This window comes from Lepus europaeus, chromosome 13, assembly GCF_033115175.1.
Source record: "Lepus europaeus isolate LE1 chromosome 13, mLepTim1.pri, whole genome shotgun sequence".
Classification (NCBI taxonomy): Eukaryota; Metazoa; Chordata; class Mammalia; order Lagomorpha; family Leporidae; genus Lepus; species Lepus europaeus.
In genome coordinates, this window is record NC_084839.1 from 51,170,194 (window position 1) to 51,190,030 (window position 19,837).

The window sequence follows — 19,837 nt, forward strand, 5'->3', positions numbered from 1 at the left end:
CTACCCCTGGAGAGCACAAGGTCTCAGTCTGGGGAAGGGAACCAGCAGGCAATGGCTGTCTGTGTGTCTTCCTGCGAAGATGGTGTGAGGATCTCCTAAAGATGGAGGAATCCAGCTCAATAGGCTGCAGCTCAGTAGGCTAATCCTCCGCCTACGGCGCCAGCACGCTAGGTTCTAGTCCTGGTCGGGGCGCCGGATTCTGTCCCGGTCGCTCCCCTTCCTGTCCAGCTCTCTGCTGTGGCCCAGGAGTGCAGTGGAGGATGGCCCGGCCCTGTACCCACATGGGAGACCAGGAGAAGCAGCTGGCTTCTAGCTTCGAATCAGCACGGTGCGCCGGCCGCAAGTGCGCTAGCCACAGTGGCCATTGGGGGGTGAACCAACGGAAAAGGAAGACCTTTCTCTCTGTCTCTCTCTCTCTCACTGTCCACTCTGCCTGTCCAAAAAAAAAAAAAAAAAAAAAAAGGAGGAATCCACTTCTACCTCAGAGTCATTGCTGGGAGAACTGCGTTGAGTCTCCCCCATCTGTGGCCCTGCCTGAGGCATCCAAGCCCCTGACCCAGACACAGATTTTTGGTTCTGATTCTGCATGTGTTCACAAGAAACACAGAATGTTAAAGGAGAAGAGGTTTGAGTGCCTGGAAAATGTGTAACACCTCACCGTGTGGCAACGGAAACCCTGGCTGCATCTTTATTCTGCAATTTCCAAGCAGCAGGCAACCAAGCTGGAGGCGAGGTGCAGTTGCAATGTGCCAAGCAGCTTGCAGATCCAAAGGGGGCAGTCTAAGCTTCAGTGCCAGGTAGGATTATCTTTTATTTATTTATTTTTATTTGACAAATTTAGACAGTGAGAGAGAGACAGAGAGAAAGGTCTTCCTTCCATTGGTTCACCCCCCAAATGGCCACTACGCAGGCACTGCGCCGATCCAAAGCCAGGAGGAGCCAGGTGCTTTTCCTGGTCTCTCACCTGGGTGCAGGCGCCCAAGCACTTGGGCCATCCTCCACTGCCCTCCCGGGCCACAGCAGAGAGCTGGACTGGAAGAGGAGCAACCGGGACTAGAACCAGGTGCCCATATGGGATGCTGGCGCCACAGGCGGAGGATTAACCAAATGAGCCACAGCGCCAGCCCCGGTAGGATTATTTTCTAAATAATTTTGATACTCTTTTGAAATAGTGCTTTAGAGCATCCAACTAAAGAGACCCTGTTGCTAGGATGTAATAGCCAACTTCAAATGAAAGTAAATGAGATTAAAAATCCCCAGCAAAGTCTAAGACATAACATTGCTATTATTGTTTTTTTTTTAATTAAAAAAATAGGAAAGAAATGCCCCCATTTTTAACCTAAACCAATTGCAGCTCTTCTAGTCAAGAGTTCATACAAATAGTTTTAATGTATAAGATATATCTTCGTGGCAATACAATTTGAAAAGCTCTTCAAATGTTTAAGATCATCCCTAGAGCATAAAAGATATTAAACTGGCTGCAGCATCTTATTACTTTTTCCTCCAAGGAAGCCATCTTTAAAAAAAAAAAAAAGTTCTTACTGCTTTTTAAAATAGTTTGCTAAATGATCATCCCATCAATCAGTTTAGCTTCGTGTTTCTCAGTGGGGAGGAGTTCTGTCCCCAGCCCATCTGGCACCATCCAGAGAGCTGTGTGGGCACCTGTGGGTAGGGCCAGCAATGCCACTAAACCTCCTTCTATACACAGGACAGACCCTGATAAGGAAGACTTTTCCAGCCTAGGATGTCCATGCTGGGGTTGAGAAACCCACATCTAGCTTGTGGCTTAGCCAATGGTAAATGCGTAGTTGAGAACTGAAAAATTAGCCTTGAGATTGGCACTGTGGTGTAGCGGGTAAAGCTGCTGCCTGAAGCACCAGCATCCTAGATGGTGCCGGTTTGTGTCTTGGCTGATCCACTTCTGGTCCGGCTCACTGCTCATGGCCTGGGGAAGCAGCGGAAGATGACCCAGATGCTTGGGCCCCTGCATTCATATGGAAGACCCAGAAGAAGCTCCTGGCACCTGGCTCTGGCCAGCTCTGGCTGTTGTAGCCATTTAGGGAGTGAACAAGCAGATGGAACAGCTCTCTTTGTCTCTCCATCCCCCCTCCCCCCAACTCTGCCTTTCAAATAAATAAGCAAATAAATATTTAAAAAAAAAAAACACTGAAAAATGAGGCATATGGATTTCCACAATTCCAAAATGTTCATTTCATCTAGAAAAAAAATGGATATTTGACTGTAGTGTTGGTTTAATAAACAACACAGCTATCATTTAAAACCTGCAGCTTGGAATTTGTGCACCTCAGCTCACAACATAAGTGCCTGATGTTAGCAAAGTTCTCACACAGAACTATTCAGCTCCAATCGTTGCTTTTAAATAGAAAAACTAGGTTATACAAATAACAGAATTTCCTTTCCTTCCTTTTCAGATTGAGAAGATAGAATGGGACACCTGGACCTGTGTGCTGGGGCCCACCTGTGAGGGCATCTGGCCAGCACATAGCGACGTGACAGATGTCAATGCTGCCAGTCTTACAAGAGACTGCTCGCTCTTAGCCACTGGAGACGACTTTGGTTTTGTTAAGCTCTTCTCATATCCTGTCAAGGTACTACTGCATGTTCATGATATATACTTACTTTGTTTTGTTAATAGCTCAAATCTGTTGTATCTAAGAGCATTTTAAGATTTTGGCAGCATCGACAATTGCTGGTGTTACTCAGGATGTCGTTTGTGCTCTGTACAAACCCCCGTGACATGATGTCAGAGTGTCTAATTTAAATGAACCCTCATGGCATAGAATTCCTCCTCAAAGGGCATTAGCGGTCAACAAACCCAGCATCTCACAGACTGTGAGGTCAGAATCATGTTTTCAACACTGGAGACCAGTGCCTCTTCCAAGCTGTACTAGCATGTCTCCAGAGAGGGGGACTTACCACCATTCACAGCAGCCCAGTTCATTTGAACAGGTTTTGCTTGAGACTGAGCTGAACTCTTTTCTGTTCAGCCAAGTTCTGCCCTCTGAACCACTGAGCAGGTCCAGTCCCCTAATGGCTTTCTAGGTAGGAAGATGGCATCTGGCTCCCTGAAGATTGCTTTTCTCTAACCTGCGCCTCTCCAGTGCCTTCAGCCATTCCCCATAAACCACAGTTCTTGCCTGCCCCTTCTGCATCAGCTCTCTCCATTTCATCAATTCCTTCTTAAACTGTCCCGTCTAGAACCAGGTTGAGTGCCTCAAGTGTAATCTGACCAGCTAGGGCACAGTGTTTTGATTCCACAATTGGGTTAAATCAGATTAAAATAAGTTCAAGTCTTCAGGTGGCCACACCATGCAACTGAATCATAGATCTCTTTCTCAAACATGTTCAGGTTGTCCTATATTCTGTACTGGTGTGATTGACTTTTCTAAGATCTCATAAAGAACTTGTCATTACCTGTCTTGTCTTGCTTACTGAATCTCACGTTCTTTCCTGTCTGTACCACTGAAAACCTTTTCAAAGTTTAGTCCCTCAGAGCACCTCGCCACCCTCTGCTTTCACAGTTATGAGTTATAAACTATGAAATGAAAAAATAATAGCAATAAAATTACAACAACCAAATGCCAACACCGGAACCTCACTCAACTTGACATTGTATTTATGAATCTATACATTTAATTATAGTACTTATTCAGTAACAGACATTGAAATTCATCCGTACAATCCCACTCCACCAAGGCACCATTAAATACTTTGTAAATATCTCACTAAAAGCCAGATTGGTTGTGTCTCCATCATCCCTAATCTTTCTCACTAGTAAACCAGGCAATAAAAGAGGCGAGGTTAGTTCACAATGGGCCTCTGTAACTCCCTGGTAATCACTACTTCCTTTTCCAACTACTTATCAAGTTTCTGTGTAATAGTTAATCCTAGAATTTTCCAGGGATTGCGTCAGCTTGTAAATCAGTATTGCCAGAGTCTACTTGGTTTCCTTGTTGGATGCAGGAACCTTTTTACATTTGATGCTACCTCTCCTGATTTCTGAGCTTTGCAGCGATCTCTGACATCATTCTTGTGATCACATTGATTCATTTAATTGAGAGGCAAGGAGACAGAGCCCATTTGCTGGTTCACTCCCCAAATGCCCATAACAGCTGGGGCTGAGCAGGTCCAGGCCAAGGCCAATTACAGGAACTCATTCCAGGTCTCCCACATAGGTGGCAGGAACCCAATTACTTGGGTCATCAGTACCTCCTCCTAGAGTCTGTATTAGCAGGAAGCTGGAACCAGGTGTTGAACCCAGGTACTCTGATGTGAGACGTGGGTGCCTTAACTTCCAAGCTAAATGCTCACCCCTCTGTGGTCACCTTTGAAGGTACCTGTACTAAAGTAGTGAGCTCTGCTTAGCTGTTTCTGGTCTGAACAGCATTCTCTTTGACAGAAGTAATGATTTTTGGTCATATTAAGCCTCTGTTCTTAGTAGTGTTCCTAACTTCTCTTTATTTTTTTTCTATCCTAAATATGTTTAAAATCCTATTCAGTGATCTTCATTTTTGACTTTGGCATTCCTGAAACTATACTTAAAGATTTGTACAAGACTTTGTGTTCATCCTTGGTTGCTCACTTGTCCTTTAAAAAGGGTGCATACCAGTTCCTTCTGCATCCACTTGGGTTTCTCGAATGCTTTCTTCATCTTTGATTGTTAACACCTGGTCAGATGATCATTTTGAGTAGCCCTTTCTAAGTACACATCTGATTATGTTCAGAGTTCCCTTCGTTGTCCATCCCAGCCATCTGTCACTTCCCCTTCACTTACCTGCCCTTTCTGTTTGACCAGAATGCAGTTCTTCTTTTTTTTTTTTTTTTTTTTTTTTTTTGACAGGCAGAGTGGACAGTGAGAGAGAGAGAGAGACAGAGAGAAAGGTCTTCCTTTTGCCGTTGGTTCACCCTCCAATGGCCGCTGCAGCCAGCGCACCGCGCTGATCCAAAGGCAGGAGCCAGGTGCTTCTCCTGGTCTCCCATGTGGTGCAGGGCCCAAGCACTTGGGCCATCCTCCACTGCCTTCCCGGGCCACAGCAGAGAGCTGGCCTGGAAGAGGGGCAACTGGGACAGAATCCGGCGCCCCGACCGGGACTAGAACCCGGTGTGCCGGTGCCGCAAAGTGGAGGATTAGCCTAGTGAGCCCCGGCGCCGGCCCAGAATGCAGTTCTAAGTAGTAAGACGAGTCAAGAAGCCAACAGATGCTGTAGTTTTAGTAGACTGAGGTTCGGGCAGACATTGAAATGGCTGAAACCTCTGGAGCGCTGCTGCATCTTGTTCCTGTATTCGGTTCGTTGTCGGTCCTGAGGATTTATCAGCTGTCTCCCAGCCTGACCTAGTTGAACGTCTATAGCAATCATTTCAAGCCAGCATTCTTCAGGCTCCCGGGATTCCAGGGATGTGCCTCAGGGCCACCATAGGAAGCATGCAGGGGCCAAGTGGAGGGGCTCTGGGGCCTCGACCTGCATCAACAAGAGTAACTCTGTGTGTGGTGTTTATTGAGCTTCTGTGTAAGATTTTTTCCAATGTTTGTTAAGAAAATTATCAAGCATCCGGCTATGATGAAAGAGTGTGACAGTGAACTGCTAAAAACCAATTACCTAGAATCTAATTGAAAGTGAATTGTAGAATTAATAAAAACAGAAAGAAGGATCTCAAGTAACCTAATTTTGCACTTCAAGGAACTAGAAAAAGAAAAGACTAAAAATAATCGTAAGGAAGGAAGTGAAGATTAGAGCAGCAATAAGTGAAATAGAGACTATAAAGACATTTGAAAAGATCAGTGAAATGGAGTTGGTTTTTTTAAAAGATAAAATTGACAAACCTTTAACTGGACTAACCAAGAAAAAAGAGGTGACTCAAATAAAATTACAAGAGAAAAAAGAGACATTACAGCTGATACTAGAGAAAAAAAAGAGCATAAAAGACCTCTCTCTTGGCCGGCGCCGCGGCTCACTAGGCTAATCCTCCGCCTTGCGGCGCCGGCACACCGGGTTCTAGTCCCGGTCGGGGCACCAATCCTGTCCCGGTTGCCCCTCTTCCAGGCCAGCTCTCTGCTGTGGCCAGGGAGTGCAGTGGAGGATGGCCCAAGTCCTTGGGCCCTGCACCCGCATGGGAGACCAGGAGAAGCACCTGGCTCCTGCCATTGGATCAGCACGGTGCACCGGCCGCAGTGCGCTACCACAACGGCCATTGGAGGGTGAACCAACGGCAAAAGGAAGACCTTTCTCTCTGTCTCTCTTTCACTGTCCACTCTGTCAAAAAAAAAAAAAACCTCTCTCTCTCTCTCTCTCTCTCTCTCTCTCTCTCCCTCTCTCTCTCTCTCTCCCCCTCTGCCTCTGCCTCTCTGTAACTCTGCCTTTCAAACAAATAATGTTTTAAAAAAACTTAAGTATAACCATGAAGGTAGAAGATCTGTTCACTGAAAACTATAAGACATTCATTAAAAGAAATTGAATACACAAATAAATGGAAAGACATTTCATGTTCGTGGACTAGAAGAATTATTGTTAAATTATCCATGCTACTCAAAGTAATCCACAGGTTCAGTGTAATCCTCACCAAAATTCCAGTGGCATTTGTCACATCAAGTGATTAAAAAAAAAACCTGAAATTCATATGGAACCACAAAACATCCTGACTAGCCAAAGAAATTTAGGTAAAGTTGGAGCATCAGACATCCTGACTTCAGCTTGTATTACAAAGCTGTAGTAATCAAAATAATTGTTGCTGGCATGATAACAAACGGGCTAATGGAACACACTAACTAGAAATCCATACATACACAGTTAACCAGTCTTTGACAAGGACATCAAAAATACACAATGGGGAAAAAAACAGTCTGTTTAATCATTGGGAAAAGTATACTAACATTCAAAAGAATGAAAATGAAACTTATCTGTAACATATATGAAAATTAATATGAGATGAGTTAGAGACTTAAAGTAAAACCTGAAACAATTTAAAATTGTAGAAGAAAACACAGCAGAAAATCATCTTGACATTGATATTGGCAGTGATTTGTTGAATGTGTCACAAAACTAAAAAGCTTCTGAACCATCAAAGAAGCAATCAACACAATGAAAATGTGCTCTCCCCATGGAATGAGAGAAAAATATTTGCAAACTGCATGTCTGGTGAAGGTTTAATGTCCAAAATATATATAGAACCCATTTACTCAATAGCAAAAAGGCACCAGAACAAATAACCTGATTTTAAAATAGGCAAAGGAACTTAAGAGACATTTCTCCAGAGCAGACATAGAAATCACCAACAAGTGTTTGAAACGTGTTCAGCATTACTTATATGTAAGTAATAAGGAATATACAAATCAAGACCACAGGATGGCTATTATCAAAAAAATACAGGGTAGCAAGAGTTGGTGAGGGTGTAAGGAAAAGAGAATCCTTGTACACTAGTAATAGGAATATATATTTGTATAGTCATTATGTAAAACAATATGGAAGTTGTACTCAAAATTTAAAATAAACCTATTATATGATCAATCAATCCCACTTCAGGGTATACACCTAAAGGGAATGAAAAAAATCAATGTCTCAAAGAGATATGTGCACTCCCATATTCATTGCAGCCTCCTTCATAATGAGCAAGACATGGAAAATGAGTCTGTCAATTAACAAGTGGATGAAAAAATTGTGCTACAGTGCCAGCATCCCACATGGGCACCAGTTTGAGTCCTGGCTGCTCCACTTTTTTTTTTATTTTTTGCCAAGCATAGTTAGACAGTGAGAGAGAGAGAAAAAGGTCTTCCTTCTGTTGGTTCACTCCCCTAATGGCCAAAGCGGTCGGCGCTGCGCCAATCCAAAGCCAGGAGCCAGGTGCCTCTTCCTGGTCTCCCATGCGGGTGCAGGGCCCAAGCACTTGAGCCATCCCCCACTGCCTTCCCGGGCCACAGCAGAGAGCTGGACTGGAAGAGGAGCAACCAGGACTAGAACCCAGCACCCCAACCAGGACTAGAACCTGGAGTGCCGGTGCCTCAGGCTGAGGATTAGCCTAGTGAGCCATGGCGCTGGCCCTGGGCTGCTCTACTTCTGATCCAGCTCTCTGCTAATGAACCTGGAAAGCAGCAGAAGGTGGCCCAATTGCTTGGGCCCCTGCCACCCACTTGGGAGACCTGGAAGAGGTTCCTGCCTCCAAGCTTTGGCCTGGCACAGGCCTGGGCTGTTGCAGCAAAATGGGGAATAAACCAGCACATAGAAGATCTCTCTGTCTCCCTCTCTCTGTGTAACTCTGCCTTTTCAAATCAATTTTTTTTTTTTTTTTTTTTTTTTTAGATTTAAAAATGTATTAGATGGGCTGGCACCGTGGCTCACTTGGTTAATCCTCCGCCTGCGACGCCGGCATCCTAAATGGGCGCTGGGTTCTAGTCCCAGCTACTCCTCTTCCGGTCCAGCTCTCTGCTGTCGCAGTGGAGGATGGCCGAGGTGCTTGGGCCCCTGCACCCACATGGGAGACCAGGAGGAAGCACCTGGCTCCTGGCTTCAGATCGGTGGAGCACCAGCCATAGCGGCCATTTGGGGAGTGAACCAACGGAAGGAAGACCTTTCTCTCTGTCTCTCTATCACTGTCTATAACTCTACCTGTCACATAAATTTTTTAAAAAATTTATTAGAGTCAAAGACCTCCAGCTAGAGCGGCATGGAGGGGAGCTTCCAAGAGAGGAAAAAACCCAAAGGACCCCATGGCAATGGAGTTTTTAAGTACAATTACAGGCCAGCGCCGGCTTAACAGGCTAATCCTCCGCCTTGCGGCGCCGGCACACTGGGTTCTAGTCCCGGTTGCCCCTCTTCCAGGCCAGCTCTCTGCTGTGGCCCGGGAAGACAGTGGAGGATGGCCCAAGTCCTTGGGCCCTGCACCCGCATGGGAGACCAGGAGAAGCACCTGGCTCCTGGCTTCAGATCAGCACGATGCGCCAGCCACAGCAGCCATTGGAGGGTGAACCAACGGCAAAAAGGAAGACCTTTCTCTCTGTCTCTCTCTCTCACTGTCCACATTGCCTGTCAAAAAAAATAAATAAGTACAGTTACAAAGAAAAAAAAAACTTGACAATCAGATTGTCATTCAGTACCAGGTGGGGACAAAAACCATCAAAAGACCTGATTTACATCCTTTATCCTATCTGGCTTGCTCAGGATAAAACAAAAAACCATCTGGAAGGGTGCGATAGGTAACTTGTTTTCATAATAAACTGTGAGCTCAGATGCAAATAAATCTTTTAAAAAATCATTGTACATCTTGAATATATACAATTTTTGTTAAAATAGGGCTGAAAAAAAAAAGTTGAAGACATCAAAATACTTAACCCTAAATGTTTCTACATGTGCATCATTACTATATTTGTGGACTTTTTAGAAGTAAAATTTACGTACGATTGAAATGCAGAAATTTCAATGCTTTCACTAGATGAGCTTTTGACAACACATGTACTTTTTTTTTAAGATTATTTATCTGAAAGGCGGGGGGGGGTGGGGGGAGGCGGGCGGGTACGGGAGCCTGAGGACTTGTGCCATCTTCCACTGCTTTCCTAGGCCATATCAGAGAGCTGGATCAGAAGCAGGGCAGCCAGGACTCCAACCAGCGACCATCTGGGATGCTGGTGTAATGCCCAGTTCAGTCGTCCCCAAAGACCGCCAAGGAGCCGATACTGCTGTAAAGCACACGAGAGTTTTATTACAGGTCTGGGCCTGGTCTCTCAATCAACACCAATGCAGTGGGTCTGAATTGAGAGCCCCGACCCTTCAGTTAACAGGGTTTTTTTAGGGTTTTCAGAGACATTCTATACATCATGGTATCATTTAGCAAATCATCTCACCCCACGGGAAATTCAGAGGACATCTCCTAGAACTGATTAGCGCATCCAGTGGCGGGAACGGACCTACTAAAGGTGGTTGGACGGCTTTGGGGTTGATGCCTTTTGAATTGACTGGCCAAAGCGTAGGCTCCGAGCTGCTGGGGTGTACAGGCCGAACTGCAGGGTCTCAGGTAGCTATCAATGACCTTATCTGCCCTGAGAAGACACCAGGGACTCTAGGTATTTCTCTGTTATCTGTTAATCAGCTTTGCTAGGAGAGTTTATTGCAAGGTGAGCTGATTTATTTACTTCTGGCTTAGGGTTCAGGGCCTGGTCAGGCCCAAGTTACAAGATGGAGGCCTCATTTAAAACAGTTACACCTCGATTCAGGCTCAGGTCTCACACCGGCACCACAGGTGGCGATTTCACTCAGTTTGCCACAGCGCCGGCCCCCACATGCACTTCTCAAACCCAGGCTCCTAGCAGGATATAAAGCATTATCATCACCCCTGAAGGCTGACTGGTCATGTTCTTTCTAGGCTGGTCTCCACTCCCACCCTCCCCTTATGTGAAACAACCACTCCAATATGTTGCTCCATAGATTAGTTTTGTCCCAGAAATTGAATAATCAGGTAGGTATTGTTTTATATCTGGCTGCATTCACTCGGAATATTTCCGAGATTTATCTGGTTGTATGCAATAATAGTTTGTTCATTTTTATAGCTGAGTGGAACTCCACTGAATGAAAATAACAGGCTTTTTTAAAATCCACATGACTATTGATAGACACATGCTTTTTTCAGTTTTTAGTTATAATTAAACCACTGTGAACATTGTTGGACAAGACTTTTGGACATATGTTTTCCTTTTCTTAAGGAGTGGAGTTTCTGAGTCAGGAGGAAATTCGGTATCTAGCTTAAGAGACTGCCAGGCTTCCTCCAAATTGGTTGCATCATTGTATATTCCCATCAAAAATGTAGGAGAGTTCCGATTGCCAATATTCAGTCTTGTCAGACATAAAATTTAACTATCCTGGGGAGTATACAGTGGTATCTACTTGTGTTCTTAATTACATGTCTCTGATGACTAGTGATACTGAGACACGTCCTTATCTGTTGATTAGCTATTTGTGAAGTAACTGCACAAATGTTTTTTTATTATAACAAGTTGAATTTGTTTTTATTCATGAATTACACTGTACCATGTTTTAAATTTTTTAAATATTTATTTATTTGAAAGGCAGAGCAAGAGCAAGAGAGAGAGAATGCACTCCCAATTACTGGTTCACTCTCCAAACACTCACAACACCAAGGCTGGGCCAGGTGAAAGCCAGGAGCCAGGAACTCAAGCTAGGCCTTCCCTGTGGGTGCCAGCGAACCAAATCAGAGTTATTATCTCCTATCTCCCAGGATGCATAATAACAAAAGGCTAGATTGTAAGCAGAGTACCAGGGACTTGAATCATCCACTCTGATAAGGGATACAGGTGTCCCAAAGGACAATTACCTGTCCCTACTATGTGAGATTTAAGAAATACTGTCAGCCCTATATATCTATGAGCTCTGTAGCTATGGATTCAACCACCTGTAGATAGTGAATATCCCAGAAAAAAAATTGTGTCTGTACTATACAGATATTTTCTTCTTCCCTGAACAATATGAGAGGTCTTCAAAAAGTTCATGGAAAATACGATGATGAAAAAAATCCATGAATTTCAACTTCTTAAAAATTCTTGATGACTATAGTTACTTAAAATGTTTAAATTAAAATGTAATACTTGTACATTTGCTTGGAGTATGGTGCAAAACTTCAACCAATGTATACAGAAGGCAATTAGCATTTCAACTTCCTTTTCCCTGGAACCTGTACAAGTTTTTCTCAGAGTTCTTCATGCAGAATATAGTATGTGCCTGTGCACTGCCCATCACCCACTGTGCTGTGGGACACGAACTTAATCCTTTGTCATTGGTGGTGCCTATTGCCCTCCCATTGTTTCCCCTGCCTTACCTCTTCCCAGCCTCTAGTAAATGCCATCCTAAGAGTGACTTTTTAAAACTTTCACATACTGATGGGGAAGCATACAATGTTTGTCTTTGTTTCTGTCTTATTTTGCTTAGCAAATAATGATCTCTAGTTCTGTCCATTTTGCTGCAAATATCAAGATTTCATTAATTTTATATGGCTGAATAGACTGATTGTGTACATGTATTTTATTTATCCATTGGTATACACTGAGGTTGGTTCCATATCTTGGCCATTGTAGATAGTGCTGCATTGAACATGGGAGTGCAGGCTGATTGGATTTTTTCATATCCCCCAGAAGTGGCATAGTTGAGTTGTAGGATGAATCGATTTTTAATGTTGGGAGAACCTTCCATGCTGTTCTCTGTAATGGCTGTACCTACTTGGATTCCCACCAACAGTGTATAAGGGGTCCATTTTCTCCACATCCTCACTAGTATTTATTATTTTTTGTTAATGGCCATTCTAACTGAAAGATGATACCTCATTGTGTTTTTTGTTTTTTGCTTTTCCCTGATAAATAATGATATTGAGCTTTTTATTTTTCAGACATTTCTTGGCCATTTCTGCCAAGAGATGTTCATTCAGGTCTTTGGCTCCTTTATTTTTTGACTTTTTAAACTTTTTAAAAGAGATTTATTGGGGCCAGTATTGTGGTGTAGCAGCTAAAGCTGCCGCCTGCAGTGCCGGCATCCCGTATGGGCACCGGTTTGCATGCCGGCTGTTCCACTTCTGATCCATTTCTCTGCTATGGCCTGGGAAAGCAGTAGAAGATGGCCCAAGTCCTTGGGCCCCTGCACCCGCATGGGAGACCTAGAAGAAGCTCCTGGCTCCTGGCTTTAGTTTGGCACAGCTACAGCCATTGCAGCCAATTGGGGAGTGAACCAGCAGATGGAAGACCTCTCTGTCTGTCTGTCTGTCTGTCTCTCTCTCTCTCTGCCTCTCTTTCTGTCTCTGTATAACTCTGACATTCAAATAAATAAATCTTTTAAAAAAAGTTTAGACACAAGTCTAAAAAAAGAGATTTATTTTATTTATTTGAAAGGCAGAGGTACATAGAAGAAAAGAGAGGGAGATATCTTCCATCTGTTGATTCACTCCCCAACGGGGCCACACTAGCCAGGCATAGCCAGGCTGAAGCCAGGAGCATGGAACTCCATTCAGGCATTCTGGCCATCTTCCAATGCTTTCCTGGGCACCTTAACAGAGAGCTGGATTGGAAGTGGAGGGACTGGGACTTGAACCAGCATTCGTGTGGGATGCCAGTGACATAGATGATGGCTTAACCTGGTGCACCACAATGCCAGCCCATTGCCCATTTATTATTGGAGCATTTTTGTTGTAGAGTTTCTTGATTTCCTTATATATTTTGTATATTAATCCTTTCTCAGATGCATAGTTTCAGAATATGTTCCCCCGTTCTATCTACTGTGTGTTCTCTATGTTGATTTGTATGTTCACTATGTTGATTGTTTCTTTGGCTGTGCAGAAACTTTTTGGTTTGATATAATCAATCCTGTGTGGTTTTGCTTTTGCTGCCTGTGCTTTGGGAGTCCTTTCCAAAAAAGCATGGCCTTCACTGATGTCTTTTAAGTGTTTAAATGTTTCCCCTGTGTTTGCTTCTATTAATTTCATAGTATAAAGTCATATATTTAGGCTTTTGGTCAATTTCAAGTTGATTTTTGTGTAGGGTGAGAGATGACAGTCAACCTTCAGCCTTGAAAGTGTGGATATCTAGTTTTCCCAGAACCATTTATTGAAGAGACTACTGCTTCAGTGTGTGCTTTCAGCACACTGTGGACAATCAGTTGGCTGTAGATGTGTGGACTAATTTCTGGCTTCTCTATTCTGATTCATTGGTTTATGTGACTTCTTATGAAAGTGTCATGTTGTTTTTATTATTAAAGCTATGCATCCAGCCACAGATGATGTTGGCCAAGATATACGTCCAATTCTCTGGGGCCTTGGGTCTCTTCTTGGGACCAGGACAGGTCCAGGACCTCCACCTACAGGCACTGTGGCACTGTCCAGGGGACAAGGACCCTGGGATCTCCCTAGCATTGGGTTTTACCAGTTCTGCACTGAGTTCCAAATAGTCTTGTGCTCACTTTCATGCCCTGCTTCCCAGTGGTTGGAGTCTTGCTCCCTGATGACTGCCCAAGGTTGGAGAAAGTAGTCCTTTGTCTGCCCAAGATGACATTAAGCCAATTCGCATCTAAGGCTCACAACCATGGCACCCTGCATGATATTCCAGAGCCTTGCAGTGCCCACCCTAGGCTGGGAATGAAACAAAAGTCTGTCCTAGGCTTCCGGTCTCTGCCTGATTTTGGGCGGGTCTAAGGGCTCTGTCTGTGAGTAGCGGCCTAGGGATGGACACCTTTGGTTCTGTCTGGTGCTGGTTCTTATTGTAGCAGGACTGGGACTAAATGCAAAGCAAGCCCTAAACTCACTCTCCTGTCTTCTGCTCCTGAAATTTAGATCTTAGTCCTGTCTGCCAGAGGTTGGGGGAGGGGTGGTAGAAGCAATTCCAATGCTGTACTGGGTGAGGCTAAGCTGCCACACCTGGATCTCACAGTCACTGGGTCCTGTGCAGTCTTTATTTTTATTTTTGTCTTTTTCCCCCAGAAAGCTTTTATTTAAGGAATACAGACTTAATACATTTCATAATCACAATTTTAGGAACATGGTGATTCTTCCCACTTGTACCCACCCTCCCACCCGTACTCCCACCCTTCCACCCGTACTCCCACCCTTCTTCCTCCTCCTCTCTTATTCCCATTCTTACTTTTCACTAAGATCTGTTTTCAGTTAACTTTATAAACATATGATAAACTCTATACTAAGTAAAGAGTTCAACAAATAGTACAAAAAAAAAAAATGTTCCTCCACAGTCTAGACGAGGGCTGTTCAAAGTCATAGCTTCTCAAAGTATGAATTTCACTTCTATAGATTGCCTTTTAGGTGCTCTGTAATCTCATATTGGGGAGAACTGTGGTATTTGTCCTTTTGAGACTGGGTTATTTCACTAGCTGTGATGTTTTCTAGTTTAATTCATTTTGAAACAAATGACAGGATTTCTTTTTTTTTTAACTGCTGTGTAGTGTTCCATGGTGTACATATCCCATACTTTCTTTATCCAGTCTTCGGTAGATTTTTGGGCTGATTCCATATCTTGGCTATTGTGGATTCAGCTGCAATAAACATGGGGGTATAGATCAAATTCATTTGTTTGCAGAAATTTTTTGATTTCGTCAATGACCCACTGTTCATTTAGGAGCATATTGCTCAGTCTCCATGTGTTTGCATATGTTGTAAAAATTCTTGAGTTGTGGCCGGCGCCGTGGCTCAACAGGCTAATCCTCCGCCTTGCGGCGCCGGCACACCGGGTTCTAGTCCCGGTCGGGGCACCGATCCTGTCCCGGTTGCCCCTCTTCCAGGCCAGCTCTCTGCTGTGGCCAGGGAGCGCAGTGGAGGATAGCCCAAGTGTTTGGGCTCTGCACCCCATGGGAGACCAGGATAAACACCTGGCTCCTGCCATCGGAACAGCGCGGTGTGCCGGCCGCAGCGCGCTACCGCGGCGGCCATTGGAGGGTGAACCAACGGCAAAAGGAAGACCTTTCTCTCTGTCTCTCTCTCTCTCACTGTCCACTCTGCCTGTCAAAAAGAAAAAAAAAATTCTTGAGTTGTTGATTTCCAGCTTCATTCCATTGTGGTCAGAGAAGATGCATGGTATGATTTTAATTTTTTTTAATTCGCTGAGACTTGATTTATTGCCTAGCATGTGGTCAGTCCTAGAGAAGGTTCCATGCACTGTTGAGAAGAATGTGTATTCTGCAATTGTAGGATGGAAAGGTCTGTGGATATCTGTTAGGTCCATTTGATCTATAGAGTCGATTAACTCTGTTGCTTACTTGCTGGTTTTCTCTCTGGTTGATCTGTCCATTGCTGAAAGTGGGGTATTGAAGTCCCCCATTACTGCTGTATTGGAGTCTGTGTCTCCCTTTAGATCCATTAACATTTCTTTAAATAAACATTTCTTTAAATAAAAAGCCCTGTAATTAGGTGCATATACATTTATTATAGTCACATCTTCCTGTTGCATTGATTCCTTCATCGTTACATAGTGCCCTTTTTTGTCTCTTTTAACAGTTTTTGTGTTGAAGTCTATTTTGTCTGATATTAGGATGGCTACACCAGCCCTTTTTTGGTTTCTGTTATCATGGAATATCTTCTTCCATCCTTTTACTTTAGTCTGCAGGTATCTTTGTTGGTGAGATGTGTTTCTTATAGAGAGCATATAGATAGGTCTCATTTTTTAATCCATTCAGTCAATCTGTGTCTTTTAACTGGTGAGTTGAGGCCATTTACATTCAAAGTGATTATTGATAAATAACAATTTTGTCCTGCCATTTTTCCATAATTATTCCTATTGTTAACTTTGGATTTCCTTTGTAATTTTACCGGGAAATTTTCTGCCTTCATCTTCTTTCATAGTGATGACCATATTTCTGTGTTTCTGTGTGTAGCATATCATTAAGCATCTTTTTTAAGGCTGGACAAGTGCTGACAAATTCTTTGAATTTCTGTTTGTTATGGAAGATCTTTATTTCACCTTCATTCCAAAATGAAAGCCTTACAGGGTACAGTGTTTTGGGTTGACAGTTTTTTTCTCTCAAGACTTGGACTATATCTCACCATTCTCTCCTAGCCTATAGGGTTTCTGATGAGAAATCATCTGTGAGTCTAATTGGAGATCATCTGAAAGTAATCTTACATTTCTCTCATGCACATTTTAGGATCTTTTCTTTGTTTTATTGTGGAGAGTTTGACTACAATTTGTCATGTGAAAATCTTTTGTGGTCATGTCTACAGGAATTCTGTGAGATTCCTGTACTTGGACATCCCTTTCTTTCTTCAAACTAGGAAAGTTTTCTGTATTTTTTCACTATAAAGACCTTCTAATCCACTCTCTTTTGATGCCTTCAGGAACCCCTAAGAACCATATGTTGGGTCATTTGATAGTATCCCAAAGATCTCCAACACTGTTTTTAGGTCTCTAATTTCTTTCTTTCTTGCTTTCTTGCTTTCTTTTTGTTTTTTGGGTTTTTTTGTTTTTTGTTTTTTTGTCTGACTGTAAAATTTCCAGCGATTTGTCTTCTAACTCAGATATGCTTTCTTCTGCCTCAGAGTCTGTTGTAAAGGCTTTCTACCACATTTTTATTTGATCTATTGAAGTCTTCATTTCATTTTGATTTCTCTTTAAAATCTCAATTTTATGGGAAAAAATTTCTTTCATGTCTTATGGATTCTTTAATTCATGAATTTGCTTCTGATTACTTCTAAGTAATCTTTTGATCAATTTTTTAAATCCAATTTCTGGCATTTCATCAGTCTCTTCATCTTCACATTCTAGTATTGAAGTGTTGTGTTCTTTTTGAGGGGGGAGTCATGTTGTCTTCGTTTTTCTTGTTTCTCAAATTGCTGTGTTTATTATTGGGCATTTGTGCAAATACTTATTGGTTTATTTTTTTCCCTGTGGTGGCTTTTGTCATTGGACTATGCCTCTGGCTTAAGGGAGTGTCTGCTTTATTAGTGAAAACCCAGAGGCATGTGCTGGGCATAGCCAAGGAGTTCTGTTCAGTGATCCAAGGTAAAACGGATATCCAAGGTGACACCCAGCTTGGGCGTGGTAAATCTTTTTTTTTTTTTTTTTTAATCAGAGGGAAAGTTTGATCAGCTTTGTTGGCATAGTCTCATGTTCACTTTCTCTCCTGCAAGGAGAGCAATGCCTGGGGCTGACCCAGTGGGTACAATATTCTTCTGGATTGCCACAAGAACCACACAAAGGATCCATGTAGTCCTCAGTGTGAGTACAGATCCCACACCAGTGACCCTCACCAGGGAATCAGGATCCCCCAGCATGTGGAGTCACCCGCAGTGACTGCCCAGAGACCCAGCCATACCGTGTGCCCTCCCACACAGCCACAGTGTTTGCACAGTCCCAGTACACAAGGCTCCCAGAGTCAGGAGCACTCAGTCCCCTGTCAACGCTCCCAGCCAGATTCAGGTGTCTCCTCTCAGCTGGTTGCTGGGTACATGGACTTGAGTTGGTGCAGCTGTTACTTATGTCCAAAGTGGCACCCTCTCTCTTGCAGCTAGTTAAAGGACACCAGTGCTGGGTGGTTGAGGAGAGAGAAATGTGCCCCCTTTTTTTTCCCTCTAGGTTGGCAGGTGCGTTGTCCCCCACAGGGATCTAAGCTGGACTCAAACTAGTCTCTTCCTGCAACTTTATCACCAGTTGCTTGGGCCACTGCAGTATGGTCTTACCTCACTCTCCATAGCTGGTGCTGAGGCTGCCAGCTGCTGGGGTCCTGAGTTGTGCATGTTTACTCCCTCCCTGTAGACCCACAGTGTCCCTCTAATTTGTGTGTAGTTTACTTTGCAGTTTTCTCCCTAACTCTTCCCTGAGATTGCATTCTCTCCACTTTTTTAAACTATCTTCCCCTAGACTAGAGGATTAAACTGCCTCCCTATTGCACCATCTTGGAATCTCCTCTCCTATGCAATCTTGGCAATACACGCCAAACCCTCATCATGCTGGGGCTGATACAGGCCAAAACAAGTCTATCTCACTGGTACTCAGGTCTCCACCTAATGTGAGGTTTCATCTGTGAGCCTTTGCCTAGTGATAGAGGCCCTTGGGATTTTTCTTGTGCTTATCCCAAGGCAGAGTCCTGTGCTTGCTTCTGTGCTGTAGTACCCAGGGGCTGGAGGCTTGTTCCAGTATCTGCTGGAGGTTGGAGCAGAGGTCATGGGGTTGTTCCCTTATCTGTCTTGTGAAAGAGAGTCTGAAGTTTGTCTGCAGAAACTATCCTGGGCAGGTGCCACAGAGCCCTATCTGCTACTGGATTGCACTGTGGTGTCCCTGGTACTGGGTTTCAAGCCTAAGGTCTGGACTTAATTCCCTCTCCTTCACCCAAACTAGGAGGTGTTGAGTCTGTATCCAAGCTGCTGCTCCTTGGAGCTTGGGAAGGGTAACATGGGCAATTTTTTACTTCCTACCTTCCTCAAAGCATCTTGGTATTACACTAAAACCAAGCCCTATGACTTCTCATTCACTTCATTAGCTCTTGTGAAGGTGCTGTAGCATAGAAACAGTTGTTCAGATCTGTGTCTCTAAGGGAAGACAGTCATTCACTGGAGCATCCTTTTAAAAATACACGCACACACACACACACACATTTGGAAGGCAGAGTTACAGAGAGAGAGGAGAGACAGAGATACAACGTTCTTCCATCTGAAGGTTCACTCCCTAAATGGCTGCAACAACTGGGGCAGCCAGGAGCTTCATCCAGGTGTCCCACATGGATGGCAGGGGCCCAAGGATTTGGGTCATCTTCTGTTGCTTTTCCAGACACGTGAGCAGGGATCTGGGTGGGAAGAAGAGCAGCCAGGACACGACTTGCACCCATGTGGGATGCTGGTTCTTCAAGCAGCAATTTAACCCACTGTACCATAGTACTAGCCTCTCAATGGAGCATATTAACCACCATCTTGTTCCGCCTCTGGATTTCTGTGGTGTGTGTGTGTTTGTACTAAAATTTATCTTTTAATTCCATATTCCACAAACTTTTGGAAGCACCATAATGTGGTATAATAACTGTTTATCTGGCAATTACATGCATTCATACTATAATCTAGAAATAATTTAAAGTATTGGGGAAGATGTACCTAGGTTATATACAAATGCTATGCCATTTTATATAAGGGACTTGAGCATGTGCAGTTTTGCTACTCTGAGGGTCCTGGAACCAATCCAGCACAGTCACTGAGAACTGTAGTTTCATAGTTTAAAAACATTTGAAGGGGCTGGCATTGTGGTGTAGCAGGTTTAGCTGCCACTTTGCAACATCAGCAAAATCTTGTATCTGAGTGCCAGTTCAAGTCTGGTTACTCCACTTTTAATCCAGCTTCCTGCTAATGTGCC

General features: G+C 43.7%; 1 protein-coding gene across 1 annotated transcript in view; it reads left to right on the plus strand.

Moving 5' to 3' along the window:
* Positions 1-19,837, plus strand: part of EML6 (EMAP like 6) — a 297,135-nt gene that overhangs the window by 229,793 nt on the left and 47,505 nt on the right. Inside the window, exon 25 of the mRNA XM_062209442.1 lies at positions 2,433-2,609. Coding sequence (XP_062065426.1) covers positions 2,433-2,609 — 177 coding nt within the window. The remainder of the gene's footprint in view (positions 1-2,432; positions 2,610-19,837) is intronic.